At 40.4% G+C, this 25,568-nt stretch overlaps 1 protein-coding gene across 3 annotated transcripts in view; it reads right to left on the bottom strand.

Annotated features, from left to right (window-relative positions):
* Positions 1-7,561: 7,561 nt before the first annotated feature.
* Positions 7,562-25,568, bottom strand: part of CRYAA (crystallin alpha A) — a 47,297-nt gene continuing 29,290 nt past the window's right edge. The window contains exons 1-4 of one of the 3 annotated variants that reach the window (XM_036747374.1): positions 13,396-13,584; positions 12,848-12,934; positions 11,689-11,811; positions 7,562-7,771 (exon numbers count right to left, since the gene is read on the bottom strand). In XM_036747374.1, the coding sequence (XP_036603269.1) occupies positions 7,562-7,771; positions 11,689-11,811; positions 12,848-12,934; positions 13,396-13,584 (609 nt within the window). Of the gene's footprint in view, positions 7,772-11,688; positions 11,812-12,847; positions 12,935-13,395; positions 13,589-25,568 lie in introns of those variants that run through there. The other 2 variants (XM_036747375.1, XM_036747376.1) reach the window with 2 other exon arrangements.

The raw sequence follows: 25,568 nt of genomic DNA, 5'->3' as shown, positions 1-25,568 counted from the left end.
AAAAGCCAACAGAGAAAATAAACTGGGTAAGTACTGCTTCATTACTGAAAGAAATGGTTATTAATAACCAATAATTTAGGTAGATCCAGAATTCTCCCTTTCTTCTAAAGTCCTGATTTTAAAAGTTCAGTCTCTTGAAGGACATTGCTGATAGTGAGATTGGACTAAGTCCCTACCCTGTTGGGATAACCATTGTGTTCTGCTCAGGTTTGGGTGGCGTATACCTTCTTTGAATACATAGCCCAAGGCTGGGTGTGGTCTGGGTATAGAGACAGTTTCTCAGTCCAAAGATGACATGATGTCACTCTCAGACCCTCATTTTAATATAACTCCTTTCCTATTGTGTTAACCAATCAGAGTTGATTGCCACTCTGTTTCAACAATCTGGCTAACAGCTGCTGTGGGGGGTGTAAAACCAACAACAACCAGCTCACAGAACACTGCAAGCCCAGGTCCTTTTGAACTGCTTAACTAAGGAAAGCAATGTTAAGGGGTTAGCGATCTTACTTTAATCCAGCATACAAATATCATTCACTTAGTTCAGGGGAAAAAGCCAGTACCCTGAACTTCAGAGCAAATACAAACAAATTACAAACATCAACAGACCAAATACAATTCATAGTTACCAACATCTGAGTTCAGCTGGGGAGCTCATAACAACGCCTGGCCCAGAGTCACATGCACCACTACTGCTGTGGGTCAGAGCTCCGAAAAAGGAAAACCAACCCCTGGTTTTATATCTTTTTCAGGGTCAAGGGTGAATCACACATGCAACTCACCTGCGTGACCTAAAATCGTCACAAAGATGAGACTTAAACCCACATGGTCTAAAAGCCTCTGATGTCACAAACATGTCACTCAAACCCATGTAAACTAGGCTTTCCCTTGAGGAAAGGAGGTCATTAAGGACTCTAATCAAGAAAATAAAGGCCAAACTCTTCAAGGGCACTTGGTTGAATTAAGTGCTAAGAGCCCATTTTGATTGCCAATATACACTCCTCCTCCAAAAGAACATATAAGCACTGAGCCTGCCACTATGTTGGTCTTTTGGTCTAAGAGAGCTGGCCAAATGACTATCCTTTTATTAATAATTTGCTGGCCTTATTAACAAAATGATTAAATTATCGGGAAACTAAGTCTCTCGAACCCCTTTAATCATCACATTACCTTGTCCGCAAATGCTCATTTGCATAGCAGAGAGAAGGTCTTTTTAAGTACTCTAAGAAGCCGCTCTTACTCTAAGAACTCAACTCTGAAGCAGAAAGAGTAGTTAAAGACAGTCTCAACCTCTCCCACATCCCTCCTGTGGGGTGACAAACCTCATAGCTAAGAATCTGAGGAAGAATAATTGGGAAAGCTTCTCTACCAATCCTAGGCTAGGGGTCTCTGTCGTTTCTGAAAAGCACAGCAGTAATATAGCTGAAAGAGCTCTCAGCTGGTTCACTTGATGCCAGAGGTGATAGAGATTTCAGTGGCACACCTAAGAGCAGAGCCCAGGAGGTCTATGGATTGAAGCATCTAGCAGAAATGCCATGTTCTATGAGGATCCAATCCGGCAACATGTGAACCCATCTAACAAAGATGAGCTGTGGTAAGATAAGAGGACTAGGGATTTGAGAGCAGAGGATAAAGCAGCAGCATTTAAATAGCTAATGCAGTCAGCACAATTGTGGGACTTTCTCATGAATAGAGAACAGAGGAGACAGATGGTCCCAATAATCTAGGGTTGAGGTTTGGCAAGAGATGAGCAGTGATAGGACAAGGGATTTGAGAGCACAGGCCAGTTCAGGACAAAAGGCATATACACTATCCCTGTGGCTTTTAAGGAATAGTCTGGCCCTTTTCTTTACACTTGCCAATTTAGCTCCTCAGCAAACAGTAGTTACCCACACTACTCCCCCCAAAAAACCCAACCCCTTTATAAATGGTGAATAGGGAGTTAACCATTTATCCAAGCACGCAGAAATTGGAGAAGTTATACATTAGGCTATTCATGTAAACTAGACTATACTATATAATGTAAAAGAATGAATAAGCTCTTCACCGGAAAGCAAGACAAGAACCCAGCTCAAGCCAAGAACAATCTCATGCAAAATAGTTCAGTTTTAGTTTTCTCTAGAATTCCAAGAAGTCCCAGAGACACGATGGGGTCAGCTTTCTATGCATGTCTGTCATTCCAAAATCTTTCTCTCTCTCCTCCCTGGAGAGTCCTCTGTCCATATGTCTCTAACACCAGTTCTGTAAATTCCTTACACAGGTACACAGAACTAGATCCAGCCTCCCAATTGATACCGGGATAAAATATAAACTGTTATTTAGTTTTTAGAGCCCTTCACAACCTGGCCCCAAACTATCTTTCCAGCCTCATTATACATTGTTCCCGCTCTATAATCCAGTCAATCTGATCTTTTCTCTATTTATCACCCACATCATTATATTTCTCATCTCTAAGCCTTTAAATTGGACATCCCCAAACCCTGGAATATACACCCTTTTCACATCTGCCTTAAAGAAAGGAAGGAGGTTGGGGAAAGGTACCAGCATTTATGAAGTACCTCCCATGTGCCAGGCACTGTGTTACCACTTTACGGATATCTCATTTGATCCTTACAACAATCCTGGGAGGTAGGTGCTGTACCCATTTTACAGTTGAGGAAACTGATGCAGACAAGTTAATAGGGTCACACAACTTGTAAGGGTCTGAAGCTGGATTTGAACTCAGGCTTCCTAACTCCAGTCTCAGTGCTCTATCCACTGCACCACCAGCTGCCTAGAGTCGCTTACTGCCTTTGAGCCTGGTTCAAGAGTCAATTATTCAAAGCCTTTCCTAATCCCTACAAATGCTCATGCCCTTCCTTTCTAACTATCTTGCATTAACTTATGTTTATTCTTTTTCTATTTATTCTGTGTATACTCATATATTAGATTGTTTTCCCTGTTGGAATATAAGCTTCTTAAAAGTGGTTTTATAAAAATTATTTTCTTTGTGTATGTATCCCTGGGGTCTAGCATATAGCTCATAAATGGTTGCTGATGGATGAAATTCATTGATCCCAGGATAAAGATCTCCCATTTAACGTACCAACAATTAAATTAACAAAAGATCTAAGAATTAGATGAATCTTACTGTTCATCATAGCAGAAGAAAGAGGCAGAGGTCTTAGGGTCACTTAAAGATAGTTGGGCTTTTTTTGTTTGTTTTGTATCATGGGCTACAATAACCAAAAAAAAAATTATTACCTAGTGGTCAACCTACTGACGATAAGCATCTGTACTTAATGTCTTGCTAGGCTAGCAAAATATTCTTGAACATATTTGGGCATCATTTTATAAGATATTTCTTGGAGGTGAGGTTATCAAAAGAACAAAAAAATTCATAGATGATATTACTATTCTGAAAAAGACATTCATGCCTACTTTTTTATATGCCTACTTCTTTAAAAAAAAATCTTTATGAGAATGATCAAGGGTATACTTGATGAAAATATCAGGAAGGAATAGGCAGACTCTCACATACTGTTTTCTACAACAGACCATATCTTTAAAGTCACACAATTATCTGAAAGGTGCATAGGCTATAATATCTTACTGCACACATTTATTGATTATAAAGAAATATTTGACATAATAGATCAAAATAACATGCAAAAGGCCCTCTTCCAAAAAAGAATTCTCTCGTGTATATGTAAAAATCAAGTAAGATTCCTTGACAAATGCAACCGGGAGATTATGGTGATGATAACAATAATACCAATAGTTATAATAAAGAGCTTTACAAATATGACCTCATTTTCTCCTCACAACAACCCTGGGAGGTAGGTAATTACGTTGAATGATCCTCTGATTATTGTCAAGCAGTGCATAAAACAAAGAGCTGTAGACTCACCAAAAAGGTTTACCTCTGTCATTGAAGATGTGTACAAGACAGAGTCCTAATGGAAGGGAAACTCTCCCTTGGTGATAAAGTCTGCCTTTAAAGCACTCCTTTTTGTGGGTAACATTCTGCCCATTTTATAAATCACAGACTATTACAGGGCCTCCTCGATGAGATAGATGTGAGAGCATTCAAAAGAGATTGGCCCAACAATCCATACAGGAAAAATCATATAGATAGCATTTCTAGACTATGGCATTTAGTTGAATGGGATGTCCATTGATATGTATGTCCCGGGAAAGCACTATAGATGGAAAATCAGCTGGGCATGGAATAAGTAGGAGGAGGAGCTTGGGTAATATATTATATGTGGGAAGATGCACAATGCTTTCAACTATTCCAAGTTGCTCCTTATCATTAAAAAAATCATAAATATTCTGTCATTGAAGCCATGTGGTTGCAATCATTGACGATTAAAAGTTGTGAATGTCCCAAAAATGCTGTGAAGAAATGGTCAGTAAGTAGACAGCAAAGTATCTCTAATGATGAGCTACAAGCAAAAAAGTAGCAAAAAGGAGGTCATCCAAGAAATATTTTAAAATGGAGGTAGACCAGTCGTATGACAGGAAGGAAGGATAAGAGATGGACAGTTTGAGTGTGACGTTGAGGTAGCACATGGTCATGGATAGAAGGTTGAACCTAGAGTCATGAAGACCTGCGTTTAAATACATCTATTTGTAGTTGCATGGATATAGACAAGTCGCTTAATATCTTGCTCTGAGCTTCAATTTCTTCATCTATAAAATGGAGATATTAAAAACTATAGTATCTAACTCACAAGATGGTTGTGAGGCTCAAAAGACATAATGCACTTAAAGCAATTTGCAAATCTTAAAACACTATATGAATGTCAGCAATTATACTTATTAATAAGACCTAGAGGAAACATCCAAGCCACTGGATAGGTCACCCATCAAGGATATGTGAGAAAACATGCATGAAGACTTCACAGGATAAGGAGGCACAAATGGGTGCATTTTTCACCAATGAAGAAAAAATCATGGCCTTATTGAAATACTAAAATAGTTATTGGATCAATATTGAGCTTTGGGAAGCTATATCTGGAAGCCATTTGTAAAATTGATTGGAAGGAGGCAAAAAGAAGTTGTAGTCATGGATATAGTTTATGATGCCTGGAAGTAGGGTGGTAGTAATGGAGAGGGGGAGAAAGAGGTATATGTGGGTAACATCGTGAATGAAAAATCAACAGGACTTGGCATCTAATTGAATGTGGGCACAAATGAGAATCAAAGATGCCTCCAAGCCAGAATGATGGGAAGAATAGTGGTAGTATTAATGTGAACAGAAAAGTTAGAAGGGAGAGCTGGTCTCGGGAAAAATAAGAAGAGTTGGGTTCTGAACATTTTGAAATTAAGTTTGTAAGACATCCAAGTAAAGGCACCTAGTCCAGTCCTTAATGGACGCTTGAATTCCCTCTACAATATTCTCAACTAGTAATCATCCCATCACTGCTTCAAAACTCTCAGTTATGAGAAAGCCGTGGTTTTTGTCCTTTGTTCTCGAAGAGAACCATGGTTAGGAAGACGATACCATGATTTGCAATTGAACTGGATTTAAGTGAGGAAGAACTGTGCAAAGCCACCAGCCTCATTTTCTTCTCTGGAGCTATCCGGGTCCAGAGGCCAGATAGAGCTCGGGACAACGGAGATGGCCCAGGATGCAGTGGGAGACCTTGGCCTTTTTGAGCTAGGTCTTTCCCAGTTCTCATTTTGCCTGAGGCAACACCCCTTTAGTGATTAGGACTGTTTAAGAAGTGAGCCAAAGGATGGCCCTTTAATCCAAAAAAAAAAAAAAATCAAACTAGATGGTGGCCAGAGCGCTGAGCCTGGAGTCAGGGAGACCTAGATTAAAATCTGGCCTCAGACACTTAGCTGCGTGACCTTGGACAAGTCACTTAACCTTGATCTGTCTGTTTCCTCACCTGCAAAATGGGGATAATCATAGCACCTACGTCCCAGGGTTGTTGTGAGGAGAAAATGAGGTCCTCCTCGTAAAGCTCTTTGTAAATCTCAAAGCATTATATAAATGCTAGCTCTGATTATTATTATGACTATTGGTATTCTCGTTATCATCACCATAATCTCCTGAGCCAGTCCATTCCGTTTTTGTATATCTCTAATTGTTAAGCTCTTCTTTATATTGAATTTTAAAATTTCTTTCATGGTTACTTGGGAAGGGAATAAGTATTTATGCAGCACCTATTGTGTGCCAAGCATTGTGCTAAGCGCTTTAAAAGTATTATCTTTTTTTGATCCTCATAAAAACCCTGAGATAGATGTTATTATTGTCTCATTTCACAGTGAGGAAACTGAGGCAAACGGAGGTAAGTGACTGACCCAGGACCACGCAGCTAGTAAGTGTCTAGAGGTCTATTTGAACTCGGGTCTTCCTGACTTCAGGGCCAGCACTTTATCCGTCGTACTCGCTTAAGCTGCCTTACTTCTACCCTTCTGCCCTCTGTAATCCCACAGGTACCTCCTTAAATGCGCTTCTTCTCCCGGCTAAACATTCCTAGTTCCTTTTTCCCGTCCTCATGGGACATGACTTTGAATCCTCCTATTGTCTTGGTCACTTTTCTTTGCATACACTCCAGCTTGTCAATGTCATCCTCAAAATTCCATGTCCCAAATTGAAGACAGTACTCCACATGTGGTCTGATCATTGTAGGACACAGAGAACTATCAACTTGGCAAAGAAGGGGAAGAATTCAATTCTTTCTCCCCAAGCCTCAACCTTTAATAATATTCATGTTTGAACCTCCTTTCTAGCCAGGTCGATGCATTCATCCTTTCCATTTTGAACACCAAGAAAAGAAAGAAATGGACACCAAGCCGTGGTTTGCTCATTTCACATTTACTTTATTGATGGCCAGTGGTGGTATTCTTACATTGTGGTGAACCTATGTTAGAAATTTTAAGATTTTGAGAAAGATCGTCTGAGACATACAGCCCCGTGAGAGCCCAGTGGGGATTTGAAGCCTTAATATTATGATGTAACTCTCTCACAGAATCTCCAAAGCTGTGAAACACCTACTCCTTGCTGTCGTATGAAGCATCGCTAACAGAAACTAACATCCTTACTACTGGGATACACCTGTCTAAAAATCCAGCCGTGACCTGCACATATTAGGTTGTGTCATATGTGAGGAACCTTTGAATTGCCTGGAGCTGCTTTATTAAATGTATATTACTCCTCAATTTATCTTCACATCGGTCAACTCAGGTGTTGATTCTCCTTCATTTGGTTTATTGGAGGTTAACACCAGGAACACCCTCGGTCACTTGGAGATGTTATTAAAAACAGCATAGGACAATGGCCATTTCTGTAAATCAGCCAGGTGATGGGATTTGGGTTTTTAACATTTAGATTTTAGGTCATCACTAACATCACAGCTCTTTAGGTTTTAGGCCTCAAGGTCCAATGTCTCAGACTCTCTCAGACCTTCATCCCATCTAAGAAAATGAAAATAACAACAAAAAAGAGGGGATAGAGCAGAGGAAAAAAAACAACCCTGACTTTTCTACATTTTCCCCTGGTATCTATGCAATGGCTTTGTGAGTAAAGACTGCAGGTGGTAGCAGCCTATGTGACTCACATTGCCTCAGCTTAGGAAGAGGGAGCCAGGGTGGGCTTCTCCTCACGAGATACAGGGATGGATCGATCACTGTGGCTTGCATCCATGTTAGAGTGGATCTTGGGACCAGAGAAGGTCAGCATGCCATCAGCAGACAGAGAGCAGGAAATGGAGGCCTGATCCACGTTGGAAGGCAGGCGGTATCGACGATGGAATTCACGGGAAATATAGCCGTGGTCATCCTGGTGGAAGGCAAAGGTAGGAAAGAAGGATTATTCAAAGGCACAGAGCTATCCACTGTCTCCTGCGCTTGTAGGAATTCCATGCCTCAGAATTCTCATTCTATAATGAATTTGGAAATCCTTCTGGCCATATATAACTCATACTTAGCATATGTGGAGTTGGCATAAAACTACCACAATTCTCTAATGTGCAGAGAATTCACACATCCTAAACAAAGAACTACTGGATAGAGGTTTGATGAGGGGATAAATATGATGAGCTTACAGGGTACAAAAACCTTTCTTTAGGACTTTGTATCAGTATCATCGCAAGAACTGGGAAGCAACTACACCTCATTGAGGATTAGGGCTTTTTCCTAAGTCTCATTGATTGAAGTAAGTTGATTATGTTGGGTTAGGTGATGCAGTGGATAGAACGCTGGGCCTGGAGTCAGGAAGAACTGAGTTGAAATCTTACTTCAGACATTTACTAGTTGCAGGACCCCTGGACAAATCACTTGACTTCTGCCTCAGTTTCCTTGACTGTAAAATAATGATAGCATCTACCTCCCAGGGTTGTTGTGAGGACCAAAGAAGATATAATTTCTAAAGCACTCACGAATGAGACAGACTGGAGAGCAGCAGAGCTAGAACAAACCTTGGGGGGAGTGGAGTCTATACATGCATACAGCCTTCCTCAGTTGTGAGCTGTTAATGGCAGCCTTGGAGCAGAAGTACATACTCTTTTCCATACAGCCTGAAAGAAGTCTGAGGGGCAGTGGTGGAGCCTTTTAACTATGTGACCCCAGGAATGTTCCTGGAACCTAGATTCCTGCCCCTAGATATGAAAAGTGTAACCTCAGCTCCAGAGATGAGAGTGGACAGGGGAACCTTGTAGCTCAGTAGTGGGAGTTCCTGAACCTCAACCTTTTGAAGGAGCAGCAAAAAATCTTGAATTCTAGCCCCCTGAATAGTGGAGGGGATATTTCCTGGAAATTTTGAAATCTAGAATTCTAAAGAGAAGAGAGAGTTGTTGGATATTGCCAGACATTAGAGCAGAAAAAGGATTCGTGCATGGCCCTCTAGCTGGAGGACCATCAAGGGACTAAGCCACAAATTGGGGGAGCAAAAGACCTAGACTTTGCCCTCTACTACTACCAAAAATTCTCTGAAAAAATTCAGGGCCAATGGAAAAAAGGTTTCCTCTCTACCAAGTCCAAATTTGTTTGCCTTCCTGAGCTAAGGGAACTTTCCTACTATGTACTTAAAGTAGTACCATTAGGTCGGAGTGCCCAGAGTGAAAGTGGGACTCACCAGAATGTGGGACAGAAGGGATTGTTGCATGTTTAGCAACCTCAAATACATTTCCCTTCCAAGCATAATTCAAACAAGAAGTGTCAAACTCGTGACCTGGGTACATGCCAGCCTATAAAACTCCTGAATGTCACCAGAATCAGATCATAATGTAATTGAGAAATGTTTAACAAAACAAACAAAAATATAATACAATATAGATAATGCTAACTTGTGGTATTATAAGTCAATTCACAGCCTATGGGTATCTGTTTCTATTTGAGTTTGATACCACTGATCCAAACAACTGATTATGGTACTATGTCCCTAAGGACCTTTATAGGTATCAGGGGTAAGGCAGAAGGTTGGGAAAGATCACAGTCACCAGAAACATGGAAAGAATTTCAATTGTTTGTAGAATGCTGCGATTTCTTAATGTGTTTTCTAAATTTTTGTAGAGGTAAAAGACTACCCTCTAGACAATGTTTGTTGTTATATTAAGGGCTTAGAAGAGCCCTTCAAAAACAGTTTTACCCACAACTCTGGAGATCTAGAAACAAGCTATATTCCAATATTTCCCAGAGAAATCTTTGAGAGGGAACAAATTGAGTCAGAGAGATAATTCTTTATAAGTCTCCCGATATTGAATCCAGTTCGAGCAAGCCCAGAGCTCAGGGTTTGTCCACGAATTATATTAGGAGACCTACTTTCTTTCTTTAAAAACTCTGTTGAAGGTGCTTGCTAGCCACACCTCTATTTCAAAACAAGAAACTTTATAAAAATGGAATCTTTACAACAGGTTTCCCAGGCCTTTTTTATACGGTCATTCTATGACCAGGATATTGGTTCTTCCAATTATATCAATTTAATTCTTGAATTAAAATAATGCTTCATTAAAAAATAATCCCACTGTATTTTTAAAAATTTTTATACACACATATGAGGCAACTGGGTGGATAGCACAGTGGATAGAGCACTGGATTTGAAATCAGGGAGACTCATCTTCATAAGTTTAAATCTGGCCTCAGACATTTAGTAGTTGTGTGACCCTGGGCAAGTCACTTAACCCTGTTTGCCTCCACTACAGTATCTTTGCCCAGAAAACCTCAAGTGGAGTCACTACAAGTCAGACATGACTGAGATGACTCAACAACCACATACATATATATGAGAATACACACACATATATATGGTTAGGACTTATAGCAATAAAGTAACATGGGAACAAAAAGTCCCACCTAAGGGAAAATTAGTTTCAAGTCTCTTAGACAGCTTGAAATTTTGTAGATCCAACTACATTCTCGTCGATTAAGTAAGAAAAAATGGAGAAATATCTCACAGCTAGATGAAATTAAAGTGGTCCCAGGAATTAAATTAAAATGTCCCAGGAATAGAGAGAGGTAGCAGAAATAAGACTTAAGGTGGCATAATTTTGCAGGTAAGAAAGCTGGGATTTTTCTTAAGTTCCTCGTATTTCAGGAAAGGCTATAACTTTGAGAAGGACATTAAGACTTCTGCTAACATTCAATTGCGTTTCAGTTCAACTCAATCAACATTTATGTACTACATGGTCTTATTTCAATTTTGCATATCGTGTGTGGAAAATTTCCAAACCTAAGACTTTTATTTGTCCTTCTCTTTTACGCTAGTCATCCTGCCATGTGAAAAGTCAGATGTCCTGATCTGCGTACTTGCTTTAGCTTTCCCTGAACCACAAGTTATTCCACATTTGATTTTGATAGGTGTGGCTGAGCAATGCTGTGATATTCCTGTTTAAGCTTAATTTAAAACTGAATCAAATAGATGGCATGGTGAAATCATACAGATGACACACTTTGGGATATTAATATTAATAATGACTCATGGTATTTGCTCATGACCTTTCAATCATGTACCTTAAAGGCAACTCTGCTCAATTCAAACATTTCTTAAGCACCTATTTATTAAGCAAGGAAATTATCTAGGCTCTGGGAATACAAAGACAAAAATGAAACCATCTCTATTTAAGGAGCTTAGCACAAATCTTAGCCCCTTTAATTAAATCATTGTCCAGGCAAAAGAGACATCTTTGGTAGAATAGACAGAGCATAAGACTTTGAGACCTAAAGACCTGGGTATAGATCTTGTCTCTGACACTCATATTTATGTATGACCCAGTCACGCCACAATCTGCATGAATCTCAGGCACCTTTCTAAGACTATAAATTATGAATATGTTGTTATCTGCCTTCAGGTAGAAGGAGTTCCCACATGAGGAAATCATGGGTCCTTTATATATTGAAGTATTTTCCTGGCAGCCAAATAGGCTGATGGAGCAACTAAGAAAGAAAGCTGAACAGTTTTTGCAAAGCAAAACTGGAAGTGGAGGCATATTTGAAGTCCAATACTGCCACTTGTAGGTTGGTGTTCTGTCAGACTGCCCTGCTGATAATCACTTAGGTTGCTTTATCTTCTAAGAGGTTTTTGAGGCTACATTGTGACCCTAGGAAGGAACTGACTTAATTTAAATAATTCATTCATTCTCCTAATCTCTCTGACTTAACTCTTTCCCTTTCTCAGGCCAACTAAAGGACTTCAAAAAGATCATAACAAGGTAAACCACAAATGGTTTGCTAATGACGTATGCCAATGACTTTTTGTCTCACCTGTCTTTCACTGTGCTTCCCATGAATTTCCACAAAGTCATCCAGCACCTTCACAGTCAAGTCTTCAGGAGAGAAGTGTTTTACATCCAGGAAGATAACAAACTTGTCTCGGTCAGATCTCACCTGAAATTAAAATGTCACATGCAGATTAACCAACCACCTGGCACAGCCTGTTAGTGGACAAGGAAACAATTCTCTTCCATGTTCCCTGAGATGGATTGTAGAAAGCTAAAGGAATTAGAATAGATCTGTGGCTCCTTCCATTTTAAAGATAAGGGATGTAGAGTACTCTAAAAGCAAAATGAAGTGGGTTGTTATTTGGCGAATCTGGCCTCCATAGACAAACTCAATCTTTAAATTCCAAAAAGAATTTCTGTTTTCTCAATAATAGGTTTTTAATTTGTGGTTTATTTTGCCTAAGTGTTTGGGATAATTGTCTCCACTCCGAAGTTCACTTTGTGTTTCTAGACCGTGCTACCATCTTTATCTTGTCAAGAGTGTTAAATAACTGTATCCCTGATTCATTTGATCACTAGTAAGAAACTTTCTCTTTCAAGTGGTGAGTGAATCTGATTATCGTTGCGGCATATTTTCACACAACCTATCTTTCCTTTGAGCATTTGGGTATTACTTATTAAGCCCTTATACTAACAGAATCATTGTGGCATAATAGATTACACATTTAGAGATTAGAGTCTAGAACACCTGAGTTCAAATCATACTTTTGACTCTGACTGGCTGACTGATCGTGGACAAATCATTTACCCTCTCTGAGCATCATTTTTCTCATTTGTAAAAGGAGGATAATCATCTTTGGAGTACTTACCTCACAGGACTTTTGTGAGGATCGAACGAAATCTAACATGTATCAGCACCTTGCCAGCTTTCGAATGCTCTCTAAATATCAGTTACTATTATACATCTTTCACTTAACCAGCCCTCTTATCAGTTTCCTAGATTTTCGTAGAGTTACTTTTGGTGCATTTTCTTTTTTAGAGAAGGCACTGGGAGATTCTACTAACCCAAGAGGGAAGAGATTCTAACCTTTCTGCAGATTTGCTGGAGAGGAAACCCTAGATCGACTGACTTGCAGGATACAAGGAAGCGCCCACCCCCAGCCTGGCTTTCACAGCCCAGAGCAGACAGTTGGGGAAGCAGCTGAACACAAACAACTTGCCTTGGTAGGGTTGTTCTTGGGGTTTCCAGCATGTGGTTTGTGCATTTCAAACCACACATGGGTCATGAGCTGATGGGAGGAAAAGAGAACGGTCGTGCTCAGTTTGGATTTATCTTCAGCTCCCCCCTTCCCAGGGACATGGAGTAGGCTATAGTACAGTTCTGCTGCTGCACTGTTTCTCCATTAGAGGTATAATCATGCAGCCAGAGTTAATGAATGGTAAGTGCCAAGCACCGGTTCTGTTTTTGCTTGACCAAGTGGAGACATCTATGAATCTGAGAATTCAGAGGCGATTTGGGAGACGGAAACAAGGCTGGTCAGTGAACCTCATGCACCTGCTACATGCAACGTGAATAACAGAGCCTGAGGACATCCATCAGTCTAAATAGAGTGTAAGCTGCTGGAGCAGACACAGTCAAACCATAGTTTCCTCCTACAAAAGGTCTCTGGGTCATCATCACCTCTGACTATCTATAAGAAAACTGACAAAGGAAAAGGGTAGCTACTGTGGGGAATAAACAAATTCTTACCTCAGAAATGCCGGATTCCAACACAGTTCGGAAGAGTGACTGCCGGTAATAAGGGCTGATGGTGGAGGACAGGAAAGGCAGGAGGTCATATTCAAAAAGGCCTTCTCCAAAAAACTGGTCAAACAAACGGCTTGGATATAAGGATCCAAGAGCACGTTTGAACCAGGGGTGCTGGATAGTTATGTCCATGTCTGCTGGCAAAAAGGTGGAGAGTTGAGAGGACAATGCAAGCACTTTAGGGAGAGCGGTGGTGTTCCCTGGGCTGCATAGCATCGAACTGCAAAACTCCCCTATATATACCCCTTTGACTGAATGAAGGCATTAAGTGGGATTTTTTCTGGAAAGACATGAGCTCATAGTGAAGGCATTCCAGTCAGCAGAAATGCACAGGAAAACCTGAGAGTGACAATCTGGGCAGAATTCAGGTTCCCCTGAATGGCGGCTGCTTTCTATCTTCTTGGTGTGCCTCTTTCCAGTCGGAGCTGGTTTATTATTGACCTGTTTTAGTCACAAGTGATATTCTTGCTTTCTCTTCAGTTGTTTTTTGGGGTTTGTTTATTTTTTTAGGAAATTACTACTTCAGTATTTTTTCGTATATTATATTCATCTTTTTTTGGGGGGGTAACATTTTTAGTGCATGCTCATAAGACCTCATTGATATATATATATATATATATATATATATATAATATATATTCTTCATAGAATCATATGATAGAAGAGACCTCAAGAAATTACCTCATCCATCTAACCCTAGTTCTGTTAAGGCTACCACCATTCTCTCAGTCCTTCAGGTGTCCAACCTTCAAGTCTTCCTTGACTTTTCCTTCTCTTTCACACCATTGCCCCTATACTCAGTTGCCAAGACTTAACAATTCTTTCTTCACAAAATCTCTCATATCTGTTCCCTTTCTATCAAGGCCTCTAACATAGGAGTTAGTACATTATCAACTCTCTCTGAAAGAATATTAACATTCTAATATTCTCCCTGCCTCCAGTCTCTGCCCTCTCCAATCCCTTCTTCACCTGACTGTGTTACTTCTCTGATCAAAAATCTTCATTGACTTCCTTTTATTTCTAGAATAAAATGCTAACTTCTCAGCCTGGCAATTGCAGCATTCCTACCCCCGCCCCCTCCACCTTCTCCATTTAATTTCAATCTACCTTTATACCTTCATTTCACATTATTCCTTTTTAAAAACTTCACATTGCAGGCAAACTGGGTTGTTGGGAAGTCTCTAAACTCAACATTCAACTTCCAGCCTTCACAATCTGTCCTTAGCAACTGAAATTTACTCCCTCCTTATCTTCCCCTCTCAGAATTCTTCCTTTCTTTTGAGGCTTAGAACAGGTGTCAGCTCTTTTGTGTGGCCTTCCATAATTCACACCTGCTGCCCCGGGTATTTCTGCTCTCTCCCTGTGCTTCCGTAGGACATCTTGAATCATTCACTTCAATAAGCATTTGCTCAAACCTTAGTGGGTGTCAGTAGGTTCTAGGGATACAAAGAGGGTGGAAAAGAGTTCCTGCCCTCAAGTTAATAATCTATTGAGGGAAACAGCTTATGTACAGATACATAAATACAAACTACATAAAAATGAATACAAAGTAATTGATAGGGCTAACAACTAGGAGAATCAAGAAAACCTTATAGAAGGTAACTTTTGAACTGGATCTTCAAGGAAGCTTCCAGGGGTTCCAAGAGGCAAAGGAAGTGCATTGCAGGCATGGGAAATGCTTTGTTCAAAGGCATAAAGAAGAAGATGGAAGGTCGTGGAAGGGGAAACACAAGGAGGCCAGTTTGGCTGGAACACAGACTGTGTTGGAGAGAGCAGTATGTGATCTGTCTGGAAAGATAAATTGTAACTAGATGATAAAGGACTTTAAATGACAAACAAAGAATGGTTTCCTAGAAGCTATAGGGAGTCAGTGAAGCATTTCCTCCAGATGCAGATTCTCACATACAATTCTCACTTCCAAATCTCCTTGGCTCATGATTTCACCCAGAGGAATCCAGAGAACTTCAATGTCTGGTTCATTCTGTTTTCCAAGAATAGTCCTTGGCTAACCTGCAAGCACTTAAATGGAGAACATCAAATATTACAAATGTTTTGTTTGTGTAGAGGAAAAAAATGTAAGGACATGCATATACTGAGCCCACAAACAATCAGAAAGTTTCTTCTGTCTTCCCACAAGAACCTACTTAATCTTCCTCCTCCTAACTTATAGTTCTATGTGGCTTGTTTTCACTAGACAGCATAGTCCATGTGACTCATAGTACCAATAAAGGCCAAGGTCCAGGTTAGCATCTTCTTCATTTTGGCTCTCTACCTTATTGACCTTTGTTTCCTTCTTCCTTTATTCTTATTAAATTTTTATTTATTTTTAATTTATGGAATAAAACAAGCGTTTCCATAATGATTGCACATGAAACTGCAAATCTACTATGCACAATTTGCTACTCATTGCAAATACCACATAAATTTCTTTTTTCCCTTCCCCCTCCCCACCCTAGTGATGGCTACCATTAGACACAAATAGGTGTGTGTGTGTGTGTATGTGTGTAAAATTGTTCTATACATACTTCTATTTATCAGTTCTTTCTCTGAATGCAGATAGTGTCTTCCTTCATATGATTTATTTGCTCAAAGTCGTTCTTAAAACAATATTGCTGTCACTGTGTATAACATTCTCTTGGTTCTGCTCATTTCATTCGTTATTATTTCATGCAAATCTATCCATGTTTTTCTAAGATTATTGAGCTCATCATTTCTTATAGCATAGTACTATTCCATCACAATCATATACCATAACTTGTTCAGCCATTCCTCAATTAATGGACATCCCTGCAATTTCCAGTTCTGTGCCACCACAAAGACCGTTGCTATAAACATTCTAGACACAGGTTCCTTTTTCTCTGATCATCTCTGGAAATAGACCTAGTAGTAGTATTGCTGGGTCAAAGGGCATGGGTAGTTTGATAACTCTTCAGGTATAATTCCAAATTGCTCTCCAGAAAGGTTGGATCAGTTCACAATTCCACCAACAATGAATTAGTGTCCCAATTTTTCCACATCTCTTTGAACATTTGTTGCTTTCCCTTTCAATCATTTTAGCCAATCTGATAGTTATAAAATGATATCTTAAGGTTGTTTTAATTTGTATTTTTCTAATCAATAATGATTTAGACTGGGGGGGGGAACCTGTGACCTCAAGGCTACCTGTGGCCTTCTAGGCCCTTTGATTAAATCCAAACTTCACAGAACAAATCCCCTTAATAAAAGGATTTGTTCTGTAAAACTTGGACTCAGCCAAAAGGTCATACCCAAGGACCTAGAAGGCCACATGTGGCCTTGAGGCCGCAGGTTCCCCACCCCTGACGCAGAGCATTTTTTCATATGACTGCACATTGTTGTGATTTAGCTAAAAACTGCCTGTTCATATCCTTTGACCATTTATCAATTGGGAAATCACTCATATTCTTATATATTTGACAAAGTTCTTTATTTATTTGAGTTATGAGACATTTATCTGAGAAACTATCTATAAAATTCCACTTTCTGCCTCAATTTTCTGCTTTCCCTCTGATCTTGGCTATGTTTGTTTTATTTGTACAAAAATTTTTGTAGCCTCTTCTCTGGTCTTTCAACTTGTGGTTCCTAGTCCTATTAAATTTCCACCCCTTTAGTGCCCTATTGCTGGTTTTGTCAGTTAGTCAATAAACATTTATTAAGCACCTCCTGTGTGCTAGGCACTGTACTAAATGCTGGAGATACAAAGAAAAGCAAAAGATAGAGACAACATGCAAACACATATGTACAAACTAGCTATATACAGGACACATAGGAAATAATCCACAGAGAAAAGGCACTGGAATTAAGAAAGATTGGGAGAGGTTTCCTATAATCCTTCCTAAAATCCCTAGGTGGGATTTTAACTGGGACTTGAATGGTTGTTGTTGTGTTTGTCCTACATTCTCGAAGAGGACCATGACATCAGGGAAATGATGACATGACTTGTAGTTGACTTTGATTTGAGTGAGGGAGGGCTGTGCAAGGTCACCAGCCTCACTCTTTCCTCCAGAGCCATCTGGGTCCAGTGGTCTGATATTCAACAGGACAACTAGAGATGGCCCAGGATGCATGGGACTTGAATGGAAACCCAGGAAGTCAGGAGACAGATATAAGGAGGAAGAACATTCCAAGCATGGGGGTAAGCCAGAGAAAATACCCAGAGACAGGAGATGGGAATGTCTTATTCAGGGAACACCAAGGAGCCCTGTATCAATGGATCAAACAGTACATGGTGACAGTGGAAGGGACATAGGGTAGAAAAAGCTGAAAAGGTATGTTTGTGTGGGGAGACGTATGAAGGAATTTTATATTTGATCCTAAAGGTAATAGGATAGTATTTATTCAGTAGGAGAGTGACATGATGAGACCTAAACCTTAGAAAAATCATTTTGGCAACTAAGTGGAGGATGGACTGGAGTGGGGAGAGACTTGAGGCAGGCAGACTCATCAGCAGGCTATTGCAATAGTCCCAGCGTGAGGTGATGAGGGCCTGTACCAGGGTAGTGGTAGTGTCAGAGAAGAGATATTGCGAAGGCAAAATCAATAGACCTTGGCAACAGATTGGATATTGGGGTGAAGGGATGAGAGATGATGAGAAGGGGAGGATGACACCGAGGTATGAGCCTGGGGGACTGGAAGGATGGTGCTGTCCTTGACAATAATAGGGAAGTTTGGAAGGGAGAAGCATTTAGAAGAAAAGAAAATGAGTTCAGCTTTGGTCACGTTGAGTTTAAGATGTCTGGAGGAGGAGACAGAGTCAAGATAGTGGAACAGTAGGAAGCGGTTCAGCCAAGTTCCCCTCCATAACACTTTTCCAAATGGACACAGCAAATACAAGTAACAGAGTCATTTGTCTGGCCTAGCTTATCATCAGGAAACAGACAGGGACATCTGTGGACCTGGGAGTCAGGTCAGGAGCGTTCTGAGCCCTTTTGGTGCCTAGGGAGAGGTTGTGCACCAAGAACAAAGGATAGCCTCAGACCCATACTGGATCCGGGGTATCCCCAGACTCATACAGAAGCACTGTGGTGGCCACAGATGCCAACCGGCAGGTTTATTTCCCAGATCCAGAGCATTCTGAAAACGTACCAAACTAGGCAGTGTACCTAAAAAGGAGAAAGTTCATAGTCAAGCAGCAGCAGCGTGGCTCAGGTCAAAGTTCATAGTCAAGCAGCAGCAGTGCAGCTCAGACCTGAGGCCAAGAGCAAGGTTTCATTTCCAGCATTTGGCTCAGCCTGTAGAGGAAAAACTAGGGAAAGAATTCCAGACCAAAGAGGACACTAAAATTCTGTCACTCTGAAGCAATAGAATTTTCCAGCTGGTGGATAGGGGCTGGGTTCAACATCATTCTACTGTAACTCAGACCAAAAGCTAGACCAACTGAGGCCAAGGAACAATAGACTTTTCCCTGAATCAGACCACACCGAATCAGACAAGTCCTCAGCCTGTCCTGAGATGCTGGAATTACATAACACTCAATACCCCAAGAAAGCAGCAACAGAACTAGCCCAGACCTTCCTTCCAGAAGTGCCACAGAAGCCAGCCATAACATCAAGTCCAAAGTAAAAAAGTAGGCTGGAAGAATGGACAAATTTTTTAAAAAGAACACTACTATAGTGAGCTATTATGGTGGTGGGGAATCTTAAGACACAAACTGCAAAAGAGAATGCCTGCAAAACATCTACAAGCATGTCATAGGAAAACACAGCTTTGGGCAGAAACTCAACTACAATTCTTGTAGAAATGATATAAAAGGTTTTGTTTTCTTTTTAAGAGTTTAAAATATTTTAACAAGTGAATGGGAGGGCTTGAGAGAAAATGGAAGAGAAATAAGAGTTACAAAAGAAAAAAATTAGAAAGGAAATTGACAATTTGGCTCAAAAGCTACAAAACCTTGCCAAGCAGCAAACTCCTTGAAAATTAGAGTGGAGCAAATAGAAGCCAATGATTCCATCAAAAAAATACTATAACAGTTTACAGAACCAAGATGGTAGAATGAATTGAGCATTTATTCTGAGCTCTCCCAACCAACCTGCTAAAAAACTTTCTAAAAAATGTGTCAAATCAAATTCTGAACGGGATAACCAAAAAAAAAGTCACAGTTACTCATCCTTCTAGCCCAGGACAGTTTAAGAGGACTGGATGCTGGAGTGTGGGCTGGCCAGGAGTGCAACATAGTGGAAGCAGTACCAGTTGTGGGGCCTGGAGGCAGTGACAACAGCAGCCGAGGCAGAAGTAGTGGCACCCGAGGCACTCAGGGGTGAAGCAGAGATTCCCCTTATTACCTCTACTATTCAATATTGTTCTAGAAATGCTAGCAATAGCAATAAGAAAAGAAAAAGAAATTGAAGGCATAAGCATGGTCACAGAAGAAACAAAACTATCACTTTCTGAAGATATGATGATTTGCTTGGAAAACCCCAAACTAAACTAAAAAAACCTAATCAAAACAATTAACAACTTTAGAAAAGTTGCAGTAAAATCAAATCTGTATAAATGCATATATATGCATTATATATGTATATGTGTGTGTATTTCTATATATTACCACAAAACCCAACAGGAAGAGATAGAAAGAGAAATTCCATTTAAAATATACACACAATATAAAATACTTGGGAATCTACCTGCCAAGATCCACACAAAAACTATATGAATAGTTACAAAACATTCTTCACACAAATAAAGACAAATCTAGATAATTGGAGAAATGGGCAGGCTGAGCCAATATAACAAAAATGGCAATACTACCTAAATTAATTTACTTACTCAATGCTGTGCCCATCATACTAACAAATAATTACTTTCAAGACTAGAGTCAGAAAAAATAATAACAGAACTCATCTGGAGGAAAAAAAGGTCAAGAAAAGCAAGGGAATCAATGGGGGGGGGGGGGTGGAAATGTAAAGGAAAGCAGTACCAGATCTTAAACTATATTATAAAGCTGATATAAGAAAATTAGTGGAGCATAGAAGAAACTATCTGTCAAATCTATGGGTAGGAGCAGAGTTCATGTCCAAACAAGAGACTGAGATGTTCATGGGAGATAAAGTGTATAATTTTGATTGCATAAAGTCAAAATTTTTTTTTGCATAAACAAAACCAAAGCAGCTAAAATTAGAAAAGCAGGAAACTGGGAAAAAAAATCTTTCCAGCAAGCTTCTCTGATAAACATCTCATTTTAAAAACGCATAGGAAATGGAATCAAATTCCCTGAATTGATATATGATATATATGAAGAGTCAATTTTCAGAAGAAGAAATCAAAGCTATCAATAGCCATAGAAAATGAGGCCCTAAACCATTAATTAGAGAAATGCAAATTAAAACAAGTCTGAGATACCACCTCATATCCATCATATTGTTAAGATGAAAAAAAAGGAAAATGAAATACTGGAGCAGATGTGGAAAATTAGGTACAATGCTGTATGCTAATATAGTAGTGGTGGAGCTGTAAACTAGTCTAAGCACTCTGGAAAGTAATTTGGAACTATGCCCAAAATACTATTAAATTGTGCCTACTCTTTTGCCCAGCAATACCACTGCTAAGTCTGTACTCTTAAAGAGTTCAAAGAAAGAGGAAAAGGACCCATATAAAAAAAATTTATAGCTGTTCTTGTGGTGGCAAAGAATTGGAACACAGGAAATGCCAATCAAATAGGGAATGGCTGAACCAGTTATGGTACATAAATGTGAGGGGGTAATATTGTGCTGCAGGAAATGGTGAAAGGGATGGTTTTAGAAAACCTGAGTGAAGTGGGAAGAGTTAGGAGTTAGGAAGTGCCTGGAGTTAGGAAGAACTGAGTTCAAATCCAGCCTGGGACACTAGCTAAGTGACCCTGGGCAAGTCACTTACTACTACTATTACTACTACTACTACCCCTACTCCTGCTACTACAAAATAGACAAAATAGTATAAAGTGAACAGCAAGAGTAACACCAGCAACACTAGGATCAGATCACAGATTACAACACTCCCAACACAGCCAACAATCCTCACCATGGGTCAGCATCATCTTTAGTAAGGACAGAGGTTAATATCATCTTGTCTTCAGCCTTTGCTAGTTCCAGAGCTGATCATGAGACTTTCCCCGTAATCGCATTATCCCTATTCAGTGAACTTCCCTTCTCCGGGAGCTCCATGGGGGAGAAGGTTGGGAAATGCCCAATCTTTACCTCTTTAGAAACCTCTGTTGAAGGATGTCTCCCTTCTTCCATGAAGGCTGAGCAGGGATACAGAGACAGTTTCACCTCTCCCTTGTCTTTAGACAACAATTCCATTACTTGGTCCCCTCACACCTTCTCGAAGTTGTTCACTGATCCCTGGGTGTCATCCTGGCAGCATTATGGCAGAGCCCTATTAGTTTCAAATTAAAATGAACAAAGGGTTACAATGGACCTGCCCATCCTGGTGCCTTAACTATTGCTCTTTCTTCTGAGGTCCAAATGCTGCCCCTTTTGCCAAGCCTAAGCACTACCACTGCCACCCTCTTCTAGAGCCTGAATGTTATCCCCTTCTAGACCAAATTCTCTTTTCCAGGACCCCCACCAATGAAAATTCCCAGAGACAAGAGATGGATGTTTGTGGAACAGGAAAGAGGTCAGTGTCTCAAGATTAAAAAGTATGTACAGGATGGGAATAGGGATATTTGAGGAGGGGAGGGGGCGGTAGAGAGTAAGATTTGAAGAGCTTTGAACATCAAGCAGATTTGTATTTGATCCTGGAGGTGCTAAGGAGCCACTGGAGTTTATTGAGTAAGAAGTTGACATCATCAGACCTGTGCCTTGGGAAAAATCACTTTGACAGCTCAATGGAGGATGGATAGGATTGGGGAGAGACTTGAGGCAGGCCAACCCACCAGCAGGCTATTTCAATAGTTCTAGCATGAGATGATGAGAGCCTGTACCAGGGCAACGACAGTATCAGAGAAGAGAAAGGGCCATACCTGAGAGATGCTGCAAAGGTGATCTCAATAGACTTTGGCAATGGATTGGATATGGGGATTGAGAGATAGTAAGAAGCTGAGGATGACATCCAGGTGTAAACCTGAAAACCCTAGACAATAATAAAAGGGGAGTTTGGAAGAGGAGAGGATTTAGGGGAAAAGCTAATGAGTTAAATTTTGCTGATATTGAGTTTAAGATTCCTGCTGGACATCCAGTTTGAGATATCTGAGACTGAAGGTCAGTAGAGGTTGGGCCTGGTTAAGTAGATTTGAGAATCATCAACATAGAGATGATAGTTAAACGCAAAGAAGCTGACGAAATCACCAAATAAAATAGCATGGAGGGAGAAGAGAGGTCACAGGACAGAACGGTGATGCCTGTGATTAGAAGGCATGACTTGGATGAGAATGCAGCAGAGAAAACCTAAGGAGAAGAGAAGAGAGTATTAAGAAGAAAAGGGTTATGAACAGTGTCAAAAACTGCACAGAGGTCAACAAGAATGAGGATTGAGAGGAGACCATTGGATTTGGCAATTAAGATATCATTGGTAATTTTGGGGAGAACAGTTTTGGTGGAATGATGAAGTCAGAAGTCTGATTTTAAGGAGTTAAGGAGATACTGAGAAGACAGAAGATGGAGGCAGCTATTTATGCAGCCCTCTCAGGGAGTTTAACCACAAAAGGCAAAAGAGATATAGGATGATGGTGAGGATTTAAGAATCAGGAAAGTTTTTTTGATGATGGGGAGATATGGGCATGTTTGTAGGCAGTAGGGAAGGAGCCAGTGGACAGAGAGAGATTGATGATAAGTGAGAATAAGGATAAGAGGGAATAATCTATGGGAGGAGACAGGACGGAATGAGATCCCTTGTGCAGGTCAAGGAGTTTGCTTTGTCAAGGAGTGAGGCTAATTCTTCATGTGAGACAGATGTAAAGGAGGAGACAGTGGGGAGAAGGCATCCAAGTGATATAAGAGGTGGAAGAAGGGAAAAAAGGGAGCTCAAAGCAAATGTCCTCAGTTTTTTCAGTAAAATGTCATGTAAAATGTATAATATAAATGTTAAAATGTCATGTAAAGTTTCAGTGAAATGTTCACCAAAATGTGAGGGTAGGGGAAGGGGATTTGAAGAGGGATGAAAAGGTTTGGAAGAGCAGCTATGGTGAGTAAGATAGTGAGTTAATTGGGGTGGCATGGGATTGCCTAGCAGAAGAGAGGGACTGGTTTAGATTAGGTAACATAGATTTGTAGTGGACCTAGTCAGAACATTTGGATGGCCTTTTCCGCCTTTGTTCGGCAGCAAGTGTATGGGAGTGAAGGCAGCAGATGGTGTGATGATATGATAAGGCAGCCAGACAATTAAAAAGAAGATAATGCCAAGGAGTCAAAATAGAGAAAGGAGAATGCAGACAGTACAAGGGTGATGCTTGGGAGGTAATTGAGGGGTTGAGGGACTGGAGATCGCAGTGTGGACAAAGAGCAGGCAGAAAGAAGGGTGGAAAGTCAAAAGATGGTGATCAGTTCAGGAAATTTCAGAGTTCCTGAACATGGAGGTGGTACATTTGAAAGTAATGGCAAGAGCAAAGGTATAACCATCTTTCTACGTGGCTGAAGTGGAACAGAGGAGTAGGTCATAGGAAATTTGTAAAAATTGAGGAACTGAGAGGTGTTTGGGGGGTTATTTATATGTATGTTGAAGTCCCCTAGTATGAGGGCAGGAGTTAGGGAAGAAATAAAGATCGTGAATCAGGTTCTGAATTCATTGAGGAAAGAAGGGGAGGTCTGTAGACAATAGCCGCAAGATTGGAGGGTAAAGGAGGAGAGGTTACTGAGTGACAGTGGTAGGGGAGAACCTGGAAATGACGATGGGGAGAAAGGAGTAGTTCTACTTCCTTGAACAGTGAATTGAGAGAAATGAAAGTATTGCCAGTGCTTCAAAGGGTGGTCAGGAAGGTTGTTTCATTAGGAAAGAGCCTCTCTCAGTGGAGCCAGAAGATGGAGGCAGTGGGAAAGGAAAAAGATTTAGGATGGATGCAAATTTGCCGCAAGGGTCTTGTGCCTGTTCAGCCTCCCAGAGAAGTTGGACAGGTCCCTGGACTCACTGGCAAGCTCAGGCCTGGCGTTATATGCAACCACAGGCTTCCTTCCTGATCAAGTGAGGTTGGGCTTCTTACTTGATCTATTAATTAGATAGATTGTATGCTGAACTATACTCTACATACATAAAGATAGTCCCTGGTTTGGTCAATATGGAAAACTTTTTTGCTGAGCCCAATCAAATATGTTTAGATATACAGAGAAGGGAACATGCCCAAATGTTCTATCTTCTTTAGATCCAGCAGATTTGTGGCTCCTTTCTGAGTTGAGAAAATTGTTCAGGCATGACTAATTGTATTTTGGGGCTACATAGGTATATAATATAGGTCATATTGCATACATATGCATAACATAAACATGTATATATACATAATATATGTATATTGTGTGCATGTGTGTGTGTATGTGTGTATGTATGCATATACATACACACATACACACACACACACACACACACACACATACATTCCTTTGGGCTGTGTGGTTTGTCCTTCATTCTCAAAGAGACCATGACATCAGAAAGATGATGTCATGACATATAAGTGAATTGGATTTGAGTGAGGGAGGCCTATACAAAGTCACCAGCCTCACTTTCTCCTCCAGAGCCATCTGGGTCCAGTGGCCAGATATAGATCAAGACAACTGGAGGTGGCCCAGGATGCAGTGGGAAACCATGGCCTTTTTAAGTTAAGGTCTTTCTGACGTCTCACTTTGAGTGAGGCAATGCCCATTCAGTGAATAGGCCTGTTTAAGAGGTGAGTCAAGGGATGGCCTCTGTAATAAAAAAAAAAAAATCAGACTGGAAGGGGAAGGCCCTCAGGGATGCTGGCCAAAAGAGAAACAATTACAGAGGAAAGGAGAGGAGGGAAGAGGACAGGGGAGGGGAGGAGAGGACTGGCTGATGTAGCCAACTGGGATTGGCCAGCTGGGTCTCCATTGGGGCAGCTCAGACTACTCACAGATTTGTGCTATATACATAATTATGGATATATGGGTACCTTTAGCAAAGAAACTAGCTGCAGAGATTTTTCTCTAGTAAACTTTTTTAATTCTAACTACATG

Source organism: Trichosurus vulpecula, chromosome 2 (genome assembly GCF_011100635.1).
Source record: "Trichosurus vulpecula isolate mTriVul1 chromosome 2, mTriVul1.pri, whole genome shotgun sequence".
NCBI classification, from domain to species: domain Eukaryota; kingdom Metazoa; phylum Chordata; class Mammalia; order Diprotodontia; family Phalangeridae; genus Trichosurus; species Trichosurus vulpecula.
The sequence above is the reverse complement of the archived record's forward strand: the minus strand, read 5'-3'. Positions and strand labels throughout refer to the sequence as shown.